Genomic DNA, 16,915 nt, shown 5'->3' with positions numbered 1-16,915 from the left:
TTGGAGAAATGCACTAATTAGGTCAGGTAGAGATAGGGGAGTGGCCTTATGATTGGGAGGTTTGTGATTGGGAAGTAAAGGGGAGTGTTTAGTGAAGTATAAGTGTAGGTGTAGTGGGGGTGGGTGGGATTTGGGGGTAGGGTAGGGAGGCAAGTGAGCCAGGGCTTAACGGAGCGGGGCAGACCCAAGTCCGGAGAGTAGTGAGTGAAAACAATCAGTAAGGAGGAAGGTATGCATAGGAGACAGTAATAAAGAAGCCAAGGTATGAATCTGTGGGAGGAGGAGGTAAAAAGAGATGGGAAAAACCTGGGAGAGTAAGGGAAAGCCTAGGAGGAGTGAAGGTAGTGAGGAGGACTAGGTGAAAAGAGTTGTAAGAACTAAGGTAGGAGATAGGTAACAAGATTTAAGAAGACTGTGGCAAAAAGAAGGTTAAAGGGAGGAGTGCAGCAATCACGAAAGGTTTGGAGTAAGGGGTAGGGTGACAAAATAAAGTGAGATTAGAGGTGGGAAAAGACTGCCATCTAGTGGCCAGAGTCTGTAAGAGCCTTGCAAGATAGAAGCAGTGTGATATAAATATAAAGTAAAGTGGTGGAAAGGGATAGAGGGGTACTCCAAAGCAGGAATGGAGCGACAGTATCTAGAGGCAGACAATAGAGAATAATAATACTAAAATAGGGGGGGGTATGGCTGCTGGCAGATATGGCAAGAGAACTACTGCACCTAGGATGTGCAAAGTTCAAGTATTTACAAAAAGTAATCAAAAGTACAAGGAATTGTCTGTAACATACAATATTAGTTGCTGCGGCCTGTAGTCCACGGGCAATTGAATGACTCAGGAGAGTAACAACTTGGGCAGGTTGGTAGGTGGATTGAGCTGGTCCTGGAGTCCAATAGGGCACAACAGTTGAGGAAAGGTGAGGATAGAAGCTTTGAATAGCTAGAGCAAGATAAGAAACAATGAGAAGAAGGTAAAAATTAACACTCTGTGAAACAAAAGAGTCTTTTCTACAATGGTACAGTTTTAACAGAACTAAATAATTTAGTAAACAATACGTCTTAAGCACCAGGAGTACACAACATCAGTTAGGTCAAGAGCACATGAAACTTTAAATAAACATCAGCAATCAAAATAAAAAATACAGCATTGCATATGTTAAAAACCCAGAGCAATTCACCTAAAAACATAAATAGCTTTACTATGTGTAACACAGAAAAGCGCAGAGCAATCACCTGTTTACAAGATTAACTTCACTATCTATAACACAGCAGCAACTCTTGAAAATTACATTCAGATATGGACAAAGAAAACAATTCAAAGTAAGCTAGAGGCAGAGACCTTTAACCAAAATGCATCAATGTCATGGTGACCATGGAACCACAAGTAAAGGAACCAGAAATAAGCGAAATGTAATAAAAGTCAGGATCTCTTTCAGCAGTCGCAGACTGCTCGTTAGAGTACTGATAAAGTCTTTATGGCACTAAAATACAGCATTGAATAAGAAGTAGGGGTGATTAAAATATTACCGTAAATGTCTAAGTTTAAAAGCAATATTTAAAAAAATTGCCCTTATTAGGGATGGCCTTTGTCCCACTTTTATTTATGGCTTTGTCCAGATTTCTTGCCCTAAAAGGTTGAGCGATATATGTGTATCACTATTTATTGACTTCAACCCTCAACGGTTTGCAGAAAACCACCAATTATATGAGGAAAAGACCAAAAATAGGTGGAAATGTGGACAGTTGAGAAGTACGAGTCCACTACGAAAACACATGGGAAGGTGCAGTGACTATGATAATCCAGTACAATAGGGGTTGCTATCCATGTTCCAAGAAAGTGTTACAAATTTTGAAGTAATGTCTTTTTCTGTCAGCATTTTTTATGCGTCATAGCAAACATCACAAAAGTATTGAGTGCGAATTTGTTCTCACTTTTATAAAACTAGGAAAAAGCGTGAAGGGTGCAGACTTATTTCTAGGAACATGAACGATGATCATCATTTGTATTTAGTTTGTGTGTGTGTAGTGGTCATGGATTTAATGCATATATGAATTTTAACCTTAATCTGTAAGAGGAGAAACTAGGGCTGTCAGCTGATTAGATTGCCATGTCAATCATGGCTCATTACATATGCAGATTTGGTCGTCAGTCATTCACGACATGCCCACTTCTGCACGAAAAGCAAGGTGAGGGCTTCAAGTACAATATCGCCCATTCATCCAAATTACATTTGAATAGAGTAAGAGAAGTACTTTGCTTTATATGGAGCAGAAGATGGTTCCGCAGAAGTGTTATTCTGTGTGGCACAAACCTAACCATTCAACATGTTCTATTTATTTTACAAAGGAGATAGTGATCCTTTGAGTGGGTGTTTATGATACCACTGGACAAATGTGTAATAGGTCTGACAGAATACCCTCAGTAATTTTACTTACAGGATTGTACTTTATGTCACAGTACCCAGTTATGTAATGAGTAATGGTTGTAAGAGACATTGTATGTGCTCATCAAAGGAAGTTGTCTGTTTGGATAGCTGTAATAAATGCAAAGCATTATATATTGGAAAAATCCCTAGGATGTTAAAACAAAGAAGTTATACATACTGTTGTGCTATTAAGAAACCAAACAGAAAATGGGGGATTCACAAAGTTTATTGTGAGGTGTACATAATGTATATACCTGGAAGTAACCTTTTCAAATTCACAGACAGCCCTACCATGTGGGCTGTCTCCACGGTGATGCTACATGCTAATGAAGCAGTCTGGTGCAGAGGAATATGTTAATTAGTAATATGCTCTGTCTCCTGGAACTGTCACAGGGAAAGCATGCATGTGCTGTGCAATTCACAAAATTGCTTGGCCATGTAGATTAGCATGGCTGCTTCTTTCACATCGATCTAGTTATCACGGCCAAAGATCATGTTTATCCGTCAATGAAGTTGTAAGTGCTGCAGAGCTTAGTGACAAGGTAGCATTAGAAGTTATGTGTGTGAGTGCATATGACGGGATGCATGTGTGTGTGTGTGTGTGTGTGTGTGTGTGTGTGTGTGTGTGTGTGTGTGTGTGTGTGTGTGTGTCAGGGTGGTTGTCATACCTCCATACACTCCTAGACTAATGAGCAAATTCTACAACATTGGGTAGGGGAAATACTATCTACCAGGTATAACTATAATTCGGGTGCCTTAACGATACTTTGATCAATGTGGGGATTGGCAAGAAATGCTATCTGCCAGGTATAACTCTAATTCTGTTGCCTTAACAGCACTTTATCAGTATGGGAATCGGCAGGGAACAATATCCACCAGGTATAACTCTAATTCTGGTGCCTTAACGGCACTTTATCAGTATGGGAATCGGCAAGGAACAATATCCACCAGGTATAACTCTAATTCTGGTGCCTTAAAGGCACTTTATCAGTATGGGAATCGGCAGGGAACAATATCCACCAGGTATAACTCTAATTTTGGTGCCTTAACAGCACTTTATCAGTATGAGAATCTGCAGGGAACAATATCCACCAGGTATAACTCTAACTGTGTTGCCTTATATATCGGCATGGGGATGGGGGGGGGGGTAAAACACTTGCCACCAAGGATAACTATGATTTACATGCATTGATGGCACATTATCAGTACGGGGGGGGGGTCTTAAAGGAAGACTTAGTCACCAGGAGTGGTACGTAAAAAGAAAGGATCAGCAGCGGGGGAAACACTAGATACCACTGATATTCAATATGGTATGATATGCCTTAAAGGCACAAATTTAAATAGAAAGATGTAGAAAATCACTAGATACCTGGGAAAAGTAGTGTGCATTAAAAGGCACTAAGCAGGCCTCAATCCCTGTACCCTGCCACCACTCTCAGAGGATATCAATGCTGTGTGCCACCACTAGACACCACAGTTTGCTTTTAAATTAAATACATGAGAATACAATACATAGGGGAAAGGGGGGTTCAAACCATGTATGCTTGATACAAGGATTCTCTGCATTAGCCCACTGCACTATCTGAGAAGGTAGTGTTGTGGGTGTATGCGTGTGTGTGTTTTTTTTACTATATATTAAGGAACTCAGGCATTATGCAATGCCTGCAGTGCATTATCACAATACAAGTACAAGGAAGAGGGATGGGAAATGTTGGGCATAGAATCCAAAAAACTTAGGTAGAGACAGGCAGGGTTAAATCTTTATTAGTGGACACAACAACCGCTTTCACTCTCATATAATACTTTTTACCTCATATATAGCTTCTGCCCGAGAATGTATTTACTGAAGGATATGAAGTGTGTAACTCAACCTTCTGGCATTAAGCACTAATTGCAATCATCTGTGTATTACCTGGGCAATGGAAACAGTCACATTTTGGACATTCTGACAACAGAGACAGGTGTGTGTGTGTGTGTGTGTGTGTGTGTGTGTGTGTGTGTGTGTGTGTGTGTGTGTGTGTGTGTGTGTGTGTACGAGAGTAACTGAGAGGGGAGGAATTCCGTGTTTATATAGTTAACTACCATGGGAAATGCTCATCTGTAGTTCTCAATAGTTAACTGTGATTCATAGACATGCAAATTAGCAAATAATGAGGTCTTTCTAGTCAGACTATCCCAGTCAACAAATGTAAAATAAAATAAATAATAAATAAATAAATTCTGAGGTACAGTGATTTTGCACATACTATATATATATATATATATATATATATATATATATATATATATATATATATATATGTGTGTGTGTGTGTGTGTGTAAGTAACAAGGATATGTGAGGCGTAGCATCTCATATTACAGTGTTAAATGCTACAGATAGTACAGTGACTTTGCACATACTATATATATGTGTGTGTGTAAGTAACAAGGATATGTGAGGCGTAGCATCTCATATTACAGTGTTAAATGCTACAGGTAGTACAGTGACTTTGCACATACTATATATATGTGTGTGTGTGTAAGTAACAAGGATATGTGAGGCGTAGCATCTCATATTACAGTGTTAAATGCTACAGGTAGTACAGTGACTTTGCACATACTATATATATGTGTGTGTGTGTGTGTAACAAGGATATGTGAGGCGTAGCATCTCATATTACAGTGTTAAATGCTACAGGTAGTACAGTGACTTTGCACATACTATATATATGTGTGTGTGTGTAACAAGGATATGTGAGGCGTAGCATCTCATATTACAGTGTTAAATGCTACAGGTAGTACAGTGACTTTGCACATACTATATATATATGTGTGTGTGTAAGTAACAAGGATATGTGAGGCGTAGCATCTCATATTACAGTGTTAAATGATACAGGTAGTACAGTGACTTTGCACATACTATATATGTGTGTGTGTAAGTAACAAGGATATGTGAGGCGTAGCATCTCATATTACAGTGTTAAATGCTACAGGTAGTACAGTGACTTTGCACATACTATATATATGTGTGTGTGTAAGTAACAAGGATATGTGAGACGTAGCATCTCATATTACAGTGTTAAATGCTACAGGTAGTACAGTGACTTTGCACATACTATATATATATATATGTGTGTGTGTGTGTAACAAGGATATGTGAGGCGTAGCATCTCATATTACAGTGTTAAATGCTACAGGTAGTACAGTGACTTTGCACATACTATATATATATGTGTGTGTGTGTAACAAGGATATGTGAGGCGTAGCATCTCATATTACAGTGTTAAATGCTACAGGTAGTACAGTGACTTTGCACATACTATATATATATGTGTGTGTGTAAGTAACAAGGATATGTGAGGCGTAGCATCTCATATTACAGTGTTAAATGATACAGGTAGTACAGTGACTTTGCACATACTATATATATGTGTGTGTGTAAGTAACAAGGATATGTGAGGCGTAGCATCTCATATTACAGTGTTAAATGCTACAGGTAGTACAGTGACTTTGCACATACTATATATATGTGTGTGTGTAAGTAACAAGGATATGTGAGGCGTAGCATCTCATATTACAGTGTTAAATGCTACAGGTAGTACAGTGACTTTGCACATACTATATATATATATGTGTGTGTGTGTGTAACAAGGATATGTGAGGCGTAGCATCTCATATTACAGTGTTAAATGCTACAGGTAGTACAGTGACTTTGCACATACTATATATATGTGTGTGTGTAAGTAACAAGGATATGTGAGGCGTAGCATCTCATATTACAGTGTTAAATGCTACAGGTAGTACAGTGACTTTGCACATACTATATATATGTGTGTGTGTGTAAATAACAAGGATATGTGAGGCGTAGCATCTCATACTACAGTGTTAAATGCTACAGGTAGTACAGTGACTTTGCACATACTATATATATGTGTGTGTGTAAGTAACAAGGATATGTGAGGCGTAGCATCTCATATTACAATGTTAAATGCTACAGGTAGTACAGTGACTTTGCACATACTATATATATGTGTGTGTGTAAGTAACAAGGATATGTGAGGCGTAGCATCTCATATTACAGTGTTAAATGCTACAGGTAGTACAGTGACTTTGCACATACTATATATATGTGTGTGTAAGTAACAAGGATATGTGAGGCGTAGCATCTCATATTACAGTGTTAAATGCTACAGGTAGTACAGTGACTTTGCACATACTATATATATGTGTGTGTGTGTAAGTAACAAGGATATGTGAGGCGTAGCATCTCATATTACAGTGTTAAATGCTACAGGTAGTACAGTGACTTTGCACATACTATATATATGTGTGTGTGTAAGTAACAAGGATATGTGAGGCATAGCATCTCATATTACAGTGTTAAATGCTACAGGTAGTACAGTGACTTTGTACATACTATATATACGTGTGTGTGTAACAAGGATATGTGGGGCGTGGCATCTCATATTACAGTGTTAAATGCTACAGGTAGTACAGTGACTTTGCACATACTATATATATGTGTGTGTGTGTGTAACAAGGATATGTGGGGCGTGGCATCTCATATTACAGTGTTAAATGCTACAGGTAGTACAGTGACTTTCGCTATTCTCTTTGATAACTGCGCTTTATTTCTTTGCAGGTAGTTGGGTGCTCCCTGTTAGGGGTCTCACTGTTACAATACCAAGCCATCTTGGCGACTGCTCACAACAGATTGTATATGCTAATGTGATATTATACCACGCTATCAGTACCTTACACTTATAATGTGATATTATACCACGCTATCAGTACCTTACAGTATATGTGGCACTGTTTGAGTCCTGCTGTTTCCAGCACGGAGCTAAGATTCATTTGCATTAACAATATCTAAAGGCTTCTATGTGTCCGTGCTGCTAAGTTTAACTGGGTTGCTCTTTCAGATTTTCTGTTTAGTCTGCATTCACTGTGATGATTTCTAATACCTGCAAGTTGTAACAGAGATTCACCTTCCGATATGCTGCTGCTCAGCAACACTGGCCCACTGCTTTGAAATCTGACCAAATGTATAAATATACACATTTATACAAAACATATTTCATATATTCTCAGTTCCTAAAAAGTAATAGTTAATTTATTAAATAAAGTCAGACATAAAAAGGCACTTTAACTAACAGTAATTTTCATCAACAAAATGTTTGATTTAACAGTTTTATCACTGTCTCAGTAGTGGTAGTACATTATTACAGTAAAAACAAGCATTATTTGCATAATCTGAATCGTCTTTAGCCAAACAGTAATCTAATAAACCCTGTTTCTCTTAAGTTAAACAAGAAGTGCACCCATACATGTTCATCTGTAATACTTTCACCTATCTTAGTTTTACAGAACCGCTGTAATAATGAACAAAGATTGCCTATATCTAATCTGAAGTCATATATCTCCTTGTTAAAGTAAATAATCCCCACAATATCCGAGCTAATGTTATAAAATTCATAAAGTGCTGATATATAAAGGACATAATAATATACTGCTCTTTCAGAATCAATACTTTATGGCAAACCATTGCAAAAACATGACTATTTCCCCATAGAAGTGTTTTTCAGATATATATCACAAACTATAAACAGTGTCAGTAAAATTAGCAACCACTTTTTGGAGAAACTGAGAGCCTTTTTACACCACTCTGTTAATGAAAAACCAGTCTGCATGTTTTATTCCTTCTTAGACATACATACGCTCTCCATGCAAAGAACTACACCATGCCTGTTGCCAGAACAGACTATTGTTTAATAACCACTGATTACTGCCACCTAATATTTAATATGTATTCCTTTATTAAGTGATTAAGACCCAAATGGCACAAACACTCCTTCAGTGGTGATGCACTGGTCTGGTCATATGACCTGCTCTGAGGCAGGCACTGTGGAAAGGAGGATGAGTGGAAGAGGGAGTTTACAGTGGATAACTACAATAACCCACTGTCATGGTCACTATCTCTTACGGATACCATATAATACCATTAGATGATGTTATTATATGATGCCATTAGATGATGTATGTCCTGTCTGATACTAGCACCTATTATGACATTGAGTTCTCCTTGGCTGACATAACAGACCACACTTGTAGATGACACACCTCTTGAAAACCATATTGGGGTTGTACAGTCCAATACATAAACATATTGCCCTTACTGTGTTGTCTATGCTAACTCATACTGCATGGACTACACATGACTGGGGAAGTGCAATACAACTGAAAGACCTCTGATTGGTGCTTATACATGCTGACTCGTGAACTACAAGCCTGCAATTTCCTAGAAAACTCAATTTTGACATCAATGGCAGGATTTTTATGGGTATCTTTTAGAAGTATTGATATATTACCTTTTAGTGAGTCAGCATAACCCACTGAAACAATAATTTCCCATTTTCACGAATGGGTCAAGTGAAATGTGAGCTTTTGAAACCCCTGATTTGACCTGATAACCATACAGTACTGTGTAAACCCCAGCTGTTAAAATGAAAAATTCATACTCTACATTGGGGCTTTCACTTTTTGTATTACAATTAATTGCGTAATTGGAGAAAGCAAAATAAATTATTTAAAACAGATCAATAGTCAACAGTGTATTGAAGACATTTTCCTTAACTTTGAAAATAAATGCCTGATTTTAGAGTCTTGTAGCCACAAATTTAATAAGTTTTAGCCCAGTTTTAAACTTCCAATATTTCAATATATATGACCTGAAAATTATATTGCTAATTAAACAATATTTCGTTTGTAAAGACAATAAGAACCACTGTGTGAAAGTACGGTGATTGGTGTAAATATTTAACACTAAAACTTAAGTTCAAAGCAATATGTAAAGATTCATAGCCCTTTTTAATTAAGAAAAAAAAAAAAATATATGGTTTCTGCTTTAAGTTGAACGTTATTTCACCTTGTAGCCTCTTGCATAATCTGTAAATATTAATAGAGACATTTGGGGAGGCATGACCAAAACTTAAAACAACAGTTGTATAGAAATAAAAATAAAAACTCACACTTCAGACAAGCCACTTGGACAAAGTTCATTTTTATGACTGCTAAAAAAACAAGATATACAATGAAAGAGAAGACAAAAAAAACGGAGGCAGCTGGGAAGGTTTAAGCAAACTTGTCACACAATAAGCATTTAATGCACATTATATGGGTGTGAGATCTGAGAACCAATTCTGGATATGTGCATGTGTACGCATGTGTGTGTGTGTGTGTGTGTGTGTGTGTGTGTGTGTGTGTGTGTGTGTGTGTGTGTGTGTGTGTGTGTGTGTGTGTGTCCATGTTTTGGGGAACTTATCTGCTACTACAGCCTACAGTTTTTCTTACAATGGATTTATTCTTGGAATACTGCAATAATTTGCAGTAACAGACCTGTTTCAAAATAGTGTATAAGAAACGAGTTTGATTTGTGCTGCGATATACTCTTTAGAGCTTTATAGTGTGCTACCTTTACTGTAATTATGAACCATCACTGTTGCCATGCCAGAAAAATCATGTAAGAAGGAAACAGTACATTGCAATCAGGTATAAGCTGACAACATCTTCCTGTTCATGATGTAGACCCCTTCCCTGACAGTATCAAGTAAAAGGTTCCCCCTTTTCAAGGGATTCATGTGGTGTATGAATCCACCATTTCAGTGAAAAGTACAAACTTTATTTCCTTTCCTTTTGAGGTTGTATAATCTCATAGCGTGTTATATTAAGAAAGGAGATGCAGCAGGCAAACCACTGAGGTATGGGGTGTTTCATCCCCAGTTCTCCCTGGGATGCAAAGTCATTTTTTGGTGAAAATATTTTCACTGAAATAGACTTGCATGGTGTGTCAGGACTTGTTTGGCTGTAGCTTAAGTAAAATTCAAGCATTTTGTTACAGCTTTAACAATATATTATCCTTTTAAAACAGTGCTGCTTTGGGTAAAGGGTCACCCTATGGGTAACTCTGACTTAAACAAGGAATTATTTTCTTTTCTCTAAGGGATTTCTGTAGCTGGTACACTCAGTTTTAGAAGGGAAGCATTCTTTGCTGGCTCTGTCACAGGCCTGTACTAAGATGAACTCTGTACCCTATACATTCTGTTTTGGATCTGAGAACCCAGTATAGGATGGTGTTGGTGGAGAAGGGGTTGACATCCAAGAGACAGTGAAAAATTGAAAGAGAAAGATGTAGAGCTTTATAAAAATACAAGAATGTAGCTACTTACATTTTGTTCCTTTTTCTCTAGTATTTGAAATCATATCCGTATTTTCACATCAAAAGTTTTTTGCATAAGAGCAGATCCAAACATTTTAATTAAAATGACTGTTTGGTCAGATAATGAAAGTATGGTAACGACTTGGAATGCCAAAGATCACAAATGTAATGCAGAAGCCATGGGAGAATCCAAAAACTGCAACACAGGGCTAATAGAAAAAGAAGAAAAAGAACAGAACACAAAAATGACACCTTTTGAAAGAGAAGTTTACAGCATGCTAAATGAAGACAAGTTGGTGACTGAGATTATTTGTGGAAAACGAATTGGTTTCTACCAGTTTAGAGGAAAAATTGGAAGTGGGAACTTCGCCCATGTCAGACTTGGAATTCATACTTTAACAAAAGGTATGTAGACTTACATTTGTTATGACAGATAAATGTTATTTTTTTCTTACAGTAGCGACACTGTTACACAATTAAAAGTGCTGAATATTGCTCTAGAAGAGCAGCATAAGTAATGTTTCACTAAGTCCTTTACCAGAAATGAGATTAGTAGAAAGGAAATGCAAACAGCATTCATGAGCTACAATACAGGGAAACAAATAATAGAGATTTAATGTATAGCTTGGTATAAATGATCTGGATAAACTATCTTCACTTCAGCTCACAAGTTGGAGGAAAAATCTAATTGATGGTTTAGTAATGGTTTATTTGACTTGCTCATTTAAAATTAAATAAGAAGACATTGAAAAGAAATCAATGGATTTGCTTAACTTGGAGACTGGTCTGTGATCGGTCAACTGGATTCTTGCTATGAGTTCTCGACTCATAGTAACTTTAGTTCTGGTTCAAAGCTAGCTGGGAATAAACCAGTTTCTCTAACAGTTTTCCCAGTGATGATAAAATGGATATGGCCTAAAGTCATTTGCAGATGAAGAATTGGGGTCTTTGGGGAGGGATTTCATTAAGGTGTGTTTCCAGATCAGGGGGACAGGTTGTATTGCAATGCTAGGGGTATATATATCTATATCTATATCTAGCTATCTATAAATCTGCAGACTTTGACCAGTGCATCATAGGGACTACATTCAAAACCAAGGCTATGATTTCCATTATTTTAATAGGCCTAAAATAGAAGTGTGAAATGAAATGGTGTTCTGTCACGTCAGTTCTGCAGCCTAACTTGCCAAAATAAATTATCTTCGTTGTTGAAGAATGAAATGAATTATGAGGTCTCATTATGGGCTCTCTATCAATTTCACATTCATATACTGTATATTTATTCTGTTTATAACAATGCAAACATGGTTTCTTTGTTGCTTTTAAAGTAACTGATGCTCAAGCAGATGACTCAAACTAATGTATATTATGTAACTATGGTAATTAGATTACTTTGTTAGTATTTTTTTGTAAATTAATTAATAATCTATATTTTGTTCATTTTTAATACACATTCTTGAGAAATTTTTACTTAAGGTACTTCTGGATTCATGGCAGCACTTTATTGGAAGTTAAAATGAAAGTAACACAAGCCACATTTTTTTTACATAGGAGATATCTTCTTTAGCAATCAGAGTTTGGTATTTAGTTTTATTTTCTGCTGATGTGGTCTCATTATTAACCTCGTAATGATGTAGCACACAACTGTTGCAGTTGTTCGTGCATGAAGCCAGCATCTATAATGATTCAACAGGCTTAGAAAGAAAATAAATTTTAGTAGACACAAATGCCTCAGAACTTCTTTTTTTTTCTTTTTTATGTATATTTTTCATCCCTGTTGTCTAGTAGTCATCACTACTATTATGGCTGGTTGCCCTTTTCATTCCACCTTAGGATGACAGCCAATTGCAGGAGGCTGTCATCCAGGCAGCCATCAAGATTTCATAGTAATGTCTAAACTCCCTCCCCACAGGAAACTAATGCTTACAACTTGCTGGCTAGAGAGTGTCCCATATCTTTTCCAACATGGTGCTGTACAGAGTTTTGCGTATGCCATAGGCTGCTGCATACAACTGCTCAGAAGAGCTAAATGAACATTGCAGTCCATATGCTGTTTACAGTATTCTCACCAGACAGTACCTCCTTCCTCCCCCAGGATGGGTGAGTCAGCAGCAGATAATCACCCCCCCCCCCCTGGTCAGCTCCTCTGCCACCACACCCTAATAACTTTCTTACTTTATACAACAGACATAGATTGTTGCATTTCAGGGGAATATCATCCTTTTGTGTTGCTTCACTTCCCATTTCACCCTGGGGATCACTCCAGTGGCTCTACTTGATAGCGGCACTGGGAACTAACATTGTGCGGCACGATGCCAGGGCACTTTAATGGGCTAGGCTTGTAAAGGCTCCAGGGCCATTAGCCTAGTACACCTCTATAAACCTATGAACTATCCGAAATGGCTATAGACGTTTGCTCTACAATAAGTGTGGCAGCTGTTTTCAGTAAGGTTGAAAAAATAGCTTTGCTTGAGAAACCACATTAGTTAAGTTCAGTTGTTTTATTTATAGCACTGGAGAAGCCAGATTTATTTTTGTACTGATTTCTCTGACCATTCTGAATTCAATGATGGTAAAGCAATGTTGATGAATAGGTTTATGACACATTCACTTATGATCAGTATCTAGGTATCCCTATCAGAGTTATTCAGAATAATGGCCTTTTTATATGATTATGTGTAGGGAAGATAATGCATTAAAGTGCATAGCTCCTTCTCTTTCAGCCCCTGATGTGAGTAACCACAGACATCCACCTTTACCCCTATATATTTAGTTTTGCTTCAAATTTGTAAGCATAACCAGAGTTTTGATCCATGCAACAACTCAGTGTCGGTCAAAAATAACCTATAACCTGGCTCCTCATCTGCCATTGCAGCAAGATTTAGAATTAGAACAGTATTAAACTTCTGACAGGAGGCTTTCCTAAATAATGAAAGCACAGAAATACTGATCTTTAATGATCCTTAACCTTTACTTGGTTAGTTCTTCAAGGGATAGACAGAATAGGTTCCAGAATTTTCTTATACAGACATAACTTCAGAAAAGAACTTAATTGTAATACCTGTTTTAAGAAGTTTACAAATACTGTGTACAAAAGTATGTTTCTCTTAAATAGTATTTGAATTATTAGCTGTTTGAAACAAGAACCATTCCTACTATTTTCATTAAATTTTAAGCAAATTAGACATTTGCTTTGTTTCAGTGATGGTACTATACAATTCAGTATTACATGCTGTTCAGAATTATTTTGCAGTACGTGAAGCACCCCAATCATACTCCATAATCAGGAAAAAAAGGTCTGTTAAGTACATTTATGTCATCAGAAAGCTGCTTATTAAACTTTTGTTAAGCACCTCTAAGCACAGTTATGCTCTAGCCTCAAGCTAGGGCTTAACAGTGACAACTGCCAGCCACCAAAGAACAGCAGCAGAGCTAAGTCAGCTTTAAAGGCTGTTAGTTACTGTGCTCTGTCACACTTTTAAACAAACAGTGTGGCAGAGAAACTTGAATTGTCTAACAACCTTTAAAGCCATTAGATCCTCAAAGAGACATTTAGTTTCTGCCAGCTGTCTGTATGACAGCACAGAGTATTTTACAGCTTTTAGAACCATAAAGCACTTCCTGTTCTTACATTTTTTTCTGTAGCTGGTAGTAGATGGGTCAGATAAAGAGGCATGTACTACCAAGAATTATGATCATGCCTCTGTCTGATTGTGCCCTTTATTATGTATTCATGTGGGCTAGGCTTGTAAAGGCTCCAGGGCCATCAGCCTAGTACACACCTATGAACCTATGATATGGATGCCAGGATTCACATCTTGAGCTTTGCTTTGTTCCTTAAAAGTAAATTTCTTGGTGACCACGTCTTGAATACATAATAAGTTGGCTACGACTGGAAACCCATTCATAACTCTCTGTATTGTTCTTGCAGTTTTAAACTGTACATTGTGTATTCCTATTTGGTTGCTTAGTAATATTTGTACCCTAGTGCTAGTTCCTAAACCTGGTGTAACTATTAGATTCTCCAATGATTTTAAGGAACTGAAACACATATCTCTAAGTTTGATAGCTGTCCCACGTCAAGAATGAATGTGATGGTTGTGGGTCTGGGAAGAGCTAGATATTTGACAACATTACACTTGAGGAAAGGATAGTGGCAAATTCCTCATCCCTTTCTGCCAAAGGAAAAAAAGTCAGTCTTCGTAATCCCCGGTGGTTTATTTCTGTACAGAGTGTTACCATTTGAACTACATGGAGCTCCAGCACCTTTTGGAGACTGATGGACAAAGTACTAAAGCCCCCTACACAATACGCTGCCATATATATAGATAACATGGTTGCCCATTCAAAGGACAAGTAGTCTCATCTACTAAAAATTCAGACTGTACCAGAATCCAGAAGACAAGGCTGGCTTGAATCTAATGCTAATAAAAGTAAACTGGGTACCATGGAAGCCAAGTACTTACAGTACCTTATAAGAAGAGAGGTGGTAAGACTACAGCTAGAAGAAACAGAAGCCTTAAAAAGAAGCCTGCATCCTACACTAAAAGATGGGCGAAGGCTTTTCTTGGACTAATTGAGAACTACATAAAGTCTATGCCTACTTTTGCGACTATTATTTACATTTAATTGACCTCACAAGAAGGAAAGCACCTATGAAGACACAATGGCCTTTTGAGGTCGACATTTAATGAACTAAAAAGGATCCTCATTTCTGAACCTTCGTTAGTAATTCCTATTTTACTTTAGAATTTACTTTGCATACTGCCAGGTCAGAGGTAGGTTTGAGGCCAGTGCTATTCCAAGACATTCAAGGTGAGGTGCATCCAGTAGGTCATATCAACAGGAAGGTGTGTAATGCAGAATGGTAATACTCAGCCACTGAAAGGGCCTGTCTAGCTATTAAGTGGCCAGACTATCCCTTGAAGCAATATTTGTTAGGTGGGGGCTTTAACTTGGTAACTAACCGTGACCAAGTGCAGTGTTTGCATAGGCAGACTATTGATACTATGAAGCTGTGCCAATGGGCACTATCCCCCCAACCCTTTCAATATGTTGTGACCCAGAAGCCCAGCCTCACCAACAAAAATGCTGGTGGACTGTCAAGGGCCTACAGTCTATAGTTATGAATATAAAAACCTCTGTTTTTATGCTGGGAGGGGGTAGTTGTAACGTGTTGGATACATAAAGTGGATAATGTTTCTTGAAATGTGGGAACATTCCACATAAGTTAGTCAGGAGAATACTCTGTATTAGTTGGGAATAGGTTTAAATTACCATTTACCATGCTATAAACAGAGATTTTCATTCCCAAGGCTTTCAAATAGTTAGTTCCTCATTTGGAGAATTATGTCTAAAGGAGATCCTGGAAGTGTGCAATAAGTTGGCCCAGTAGGACTAAGTCATGGAGTGCATAAAGGAGGAATACATGTGACAGAAAACTGGAAAGAAGGCATGGGCCAGGACTACTGCATGAACATCCTGCAACAACATGTTTCCTGGAGAGACGGTGTGCACTGTGTAAAGATACCAGAAAGGTACTGTTTTGTGGAACAGTAACCCCAAAATGACTGCCTTTGTTTTATTTAATGTCAGGACTTTTTCTGTTTCCTGATTGAATGTACATAATAAATTTGTGTTTTTGTATATGCTGGTGCCACCAACGTTTTATTTTCAAGTCACAACAGGTAAATAGTGTTATGACTGTTAGTTTTCTGTGCTTATATCCTGATAATATGTGTCATCTACTCTGTTTTCCATTCATGATTTTGTATTTCTGAATCCTTTCCTAGTAGAAATGATGATGTTAGTACTTGGCAAATACGTCATGAAAAATAGTTCTGTTACTGAAAATGCTATTTTACTTCAGTGTGCATGTTATCATTTGCACCTGACAATGATTTGTGCTTGGAAGAGACTCTTGGTCAGTTACAAAATTATAGATGGAATATAAAGATGGAATTATGAGACCATGTGATGATGGCCGAAGACAGCAGAGACACATTTCTGGACACGTAATTAGTGCTAGCAAAATGTGTTCATGGTGTTCTTTGTGCAGTTCCCACTTATGACATCATCACTGTATAACACTAGGCTTCTGTGAAAGGAAAGTGCTCTGAGTCAGACTAATGTATAAAATGAAAAAGTTATACAAATATTATTTGTTAATGTATTTAAAGAAAAATAAATAATTGAATATTAGTTGATAGAATACTGATAACAGTTGATAGCAACTGTGTCTTTCCTTCAGGAAGTTAATTTTTAAATATTTTCTTCTTTTCTAGGTCTGCCTGTTGA

General features: G+C 37.4%; 1 protein-coding gene across 1 annotated transcript in view; it reads left to right on the top strand.

The window, feature by feature from the left end:
* LOC122817638 (serine/threonine-protein kinase NIM1-like) overlaps nt 1–16,915 on the top strand; it is a 221,201-nt gene that overhangs the window by 83,584 nt on the left and 120,702 nt on the right. Inside the window, exon 2 of the mRNA XM_044090692.1 lies at nt 10,650–11,023. Within this exon, the coding sequence (XP_043946627.1) occupies nt 10,723–11,023 (301 nt within the window). The 5' untranslated portion in view covers nt 10,650–10,722. The remainder of the gene's footprint in view (nt 1–10,649; nt 11,024–16,915) is intronic.

Source organism: Protopterus annectens, chromosome 13.part0 (assembly GCF_019279795.1).
Source record: "Protopterus annectens isolate FY-2018-M chromosome 13.part0, PAN1.0, whole genome shotgun sequence".
Classification (NCBI taxonomy): Eukaryota; Metazoa; Chordata; order Ceratodontiformes; family Protopteridae; genus Protopterus; species Protopterus annectens.
This window is presented reverse-complemented; position numbering and strand designations above follow the sequence as displayed.